Source organism: Diaphorina citri, unplaced genomic scaffold (genome assembly GCF_000475195.1).
Source record: "Diaphorina citri unplaced genomic scaffold, Diaci psyllid genome assembly version 1.1 scaffold7461, whole genome shotgun sequence".
NCBI lineage: Eukaryota > Metazoa > Arthropoda > Insecta > Hemiptera > Psyllidae > Diaphorina > Diaphorina citri.
The window spans coordinates 899-3,209 of NW_007384837.1; the positions used below are offsets into that span (position 1 = coordinate 899).

General features: G+C 43.2%; 1 protein-coding gene across 1 annotated transcript; it reads left to right on the plus strand.

Annotated features, from left to right (window-relative positions):
- Nucleotides 1-190: 190 nt before the first annotated feature.
- Nucleotides 191-1,811, plus strand: LOC103522222 (Down syndrome cell adhesion molecule-like protein Dscam2; the record flags this gene model as incomplete). The annotated part of the gene is made up of 3 exons (XM_008487323.2): nt 191-410; nt 967-1,224; nt 1,667-1,811. Coding segments are annotated over 3 exons (623 nt in total), but the record flags the coding sequence as incomplete, so codon positions are not given.
- Nucleotides 1,812-2,311: the final 500 nt, after the last annotated feature.

The window sequence follows — 2,311 nt, forward strand, 5'->3', positions numbered from 1 at the left end:
CTTACACCCATATTTATGAACAAAATGCTGGCTCTTAAGTTCGTGCTAAGCATAGTCTCAAGGCATTTGATTGGTCAATTTTGACTTGAGACTGATCTAAGAACGATCATTCTTGTTCATAAATACGAGTGTAAGAAAAAAAAGTCTAGCAAAATCAGCATTTCTGATGATGGAAATTTGACCCTTTCAGACCACACCTATACTAACATCCCCCTTTCTGTCCTCCAGGTGGTTCAAATTCATCGAAGGATCTTCCAGGAAGGTGGCGGTACCTCTGAATGATCGAGTGAAGCAAGTATCCGGTACTCTCATCATCAAAGAAGCCAAGGTTGAAGATTCCGGCAAATATCTGTGCGTGGTGAACAATAGTGTGGGAGGAGAGAGTGTGGAAACCGTACTCACTGTGACTGGTAAGTGTTACAGTGAAATAGGCAATCAATCAGAGATACTGCAGATAACCAATATTAAAAAGTTACGTAATTTTTAACGATATACACAACACTTGGCAAAACAAACTCAAAAGCAATAGGGGAAATGATGACAAAAGCAAATTGTTATCATTTCCCCTATAGATACTGCAGATGTTTCATTGAAACAGGCGAATTTAAAAGATCTAGGTACCTACCTACTGCAGTTGTTGTTTCGATATACTTAAAAGTAGTCATCCACGAGTAGATGAATTTCTTGTTTCTCCTCTTGGTTTTATGAGAGGAGAAATGGTCATTTCATTTCTCGTCTTGTTTCCTTCACTACTTACAAAATAATAGAAAGTAAAAAAAAGGGGGGGGGGATAATAATTGAACCCAGTTTTGAGTCTGACCGCGTCTTCTTTTGTTGGTTTGTCCTATTTTCATGAAATTTGGCAATCGTCCCTAAAACTTCTAGGTGGTTTTAGGCAGACACTTTCTCGTTAGTTTTAGGGGAATCAGGTCCAGCACCCCTCCTCTAACCAAACCTTTCTTTCAGCTCCCCTGGCAGCGGGTGTCGAACCCACGGTCCAGACCATAGACTTCGGCCGTCCTGCCCAGTTCACCTGCAAGTACGAGGGCAATCCCGTGAAGACCATATCCTGGATGAAAGATGGCAAACCAGTGCCCGATCATAATGAACCGGTTTTCCGTATAGATTCTGTGAGGAAAGAGGACAAGGGGATGTACCAGTGTGTTATTAGAAACGAACAAGAGTCGGCACAAGCCAGCGGGGAATTGAAACTAGGCGGACGATGTAAGTTATTGAAAATCTGGTGTGACCATCACACGACTTTCCTTTTCCTATAAAATTCGCGTCGCTTCTTGACGTTCGCGCGCCTCTCGGCACCCTTGGTTACACAAAGTAACCTCCGTGGCCGAGCGTGTATCACGCGAGGCTTGCACGCCGAAGGTACTGGGTTCGATTCCCGGTGTGGTCGCAGTTTTTCGGCCCTGTTCTTGGATTTGGGGGTGCACTCTTGAGGACAATTGAGCATCTTCTTTATGAGAGTAGCGATCAGTAACCGCATTACCTGTGTAAAAAGATTATTAAAAAATGGCAATTGATTGCAAAGGATAATTCTGATGTGATAGTCTGGTATCCGCAAATAGTTATTGTGTGATATCCTCAAAAGTGTTAAAAAGGTCCTCCTTTACCACAAATAATTCACAGTTCAATTTCTTCCTTCCTCTCACAGTTGATCCTCCAGTAATCAAGGAATCATTCTCAGACGAAACTCTGAATCCTGGACCCAACTACTATTTCAAATGCATAGCTTCTGGTAATCCTACGCCTGAGATCAGCTGGTATCTAGATGGGAAGAAGTTGGTCAATGCTGAGAGGTAAGTGAGAGGTTAGGAAGGACCTTTGATATTCCGACTTAGGGGTCCGTTTTTACTTTCCTTATCCTATAGGAAGGAAAGTAATGTAATCGGGTCAAATAAGTCAAATTTTCGATGGTCAGTTTTTAGTGTCAAAACACGTTTTGAGGTCCCTAGAGCCTAAATCCAAAGTTTCAGCCATTGGTCCGTTTGAAAATCTGGTGTGACCATCACACGACTTTCCTTTTCCTATAAAATTCGCGTCGCTTCTTGACGTTCGCGCGCCTCTCGGCACCCTTGGTTACACAAAGTAACCTCCGTGGCCGAGCGTGTATCACGCGAGGCTTGCACGCCGAAGGTACTGGGTTCGATTCCCGGTGTGGTCGCAGTTTTTCGGCCCTGTTCTTGGATTTGGGGGTGCACTCTTGAGGACAATTGAGCATCTTCTTTATGAGAGTAGCGATCAGTAACCGCATTACCTGTGTAAAAAGATTATTAAAAAATGGCAATTGATTGCAAAG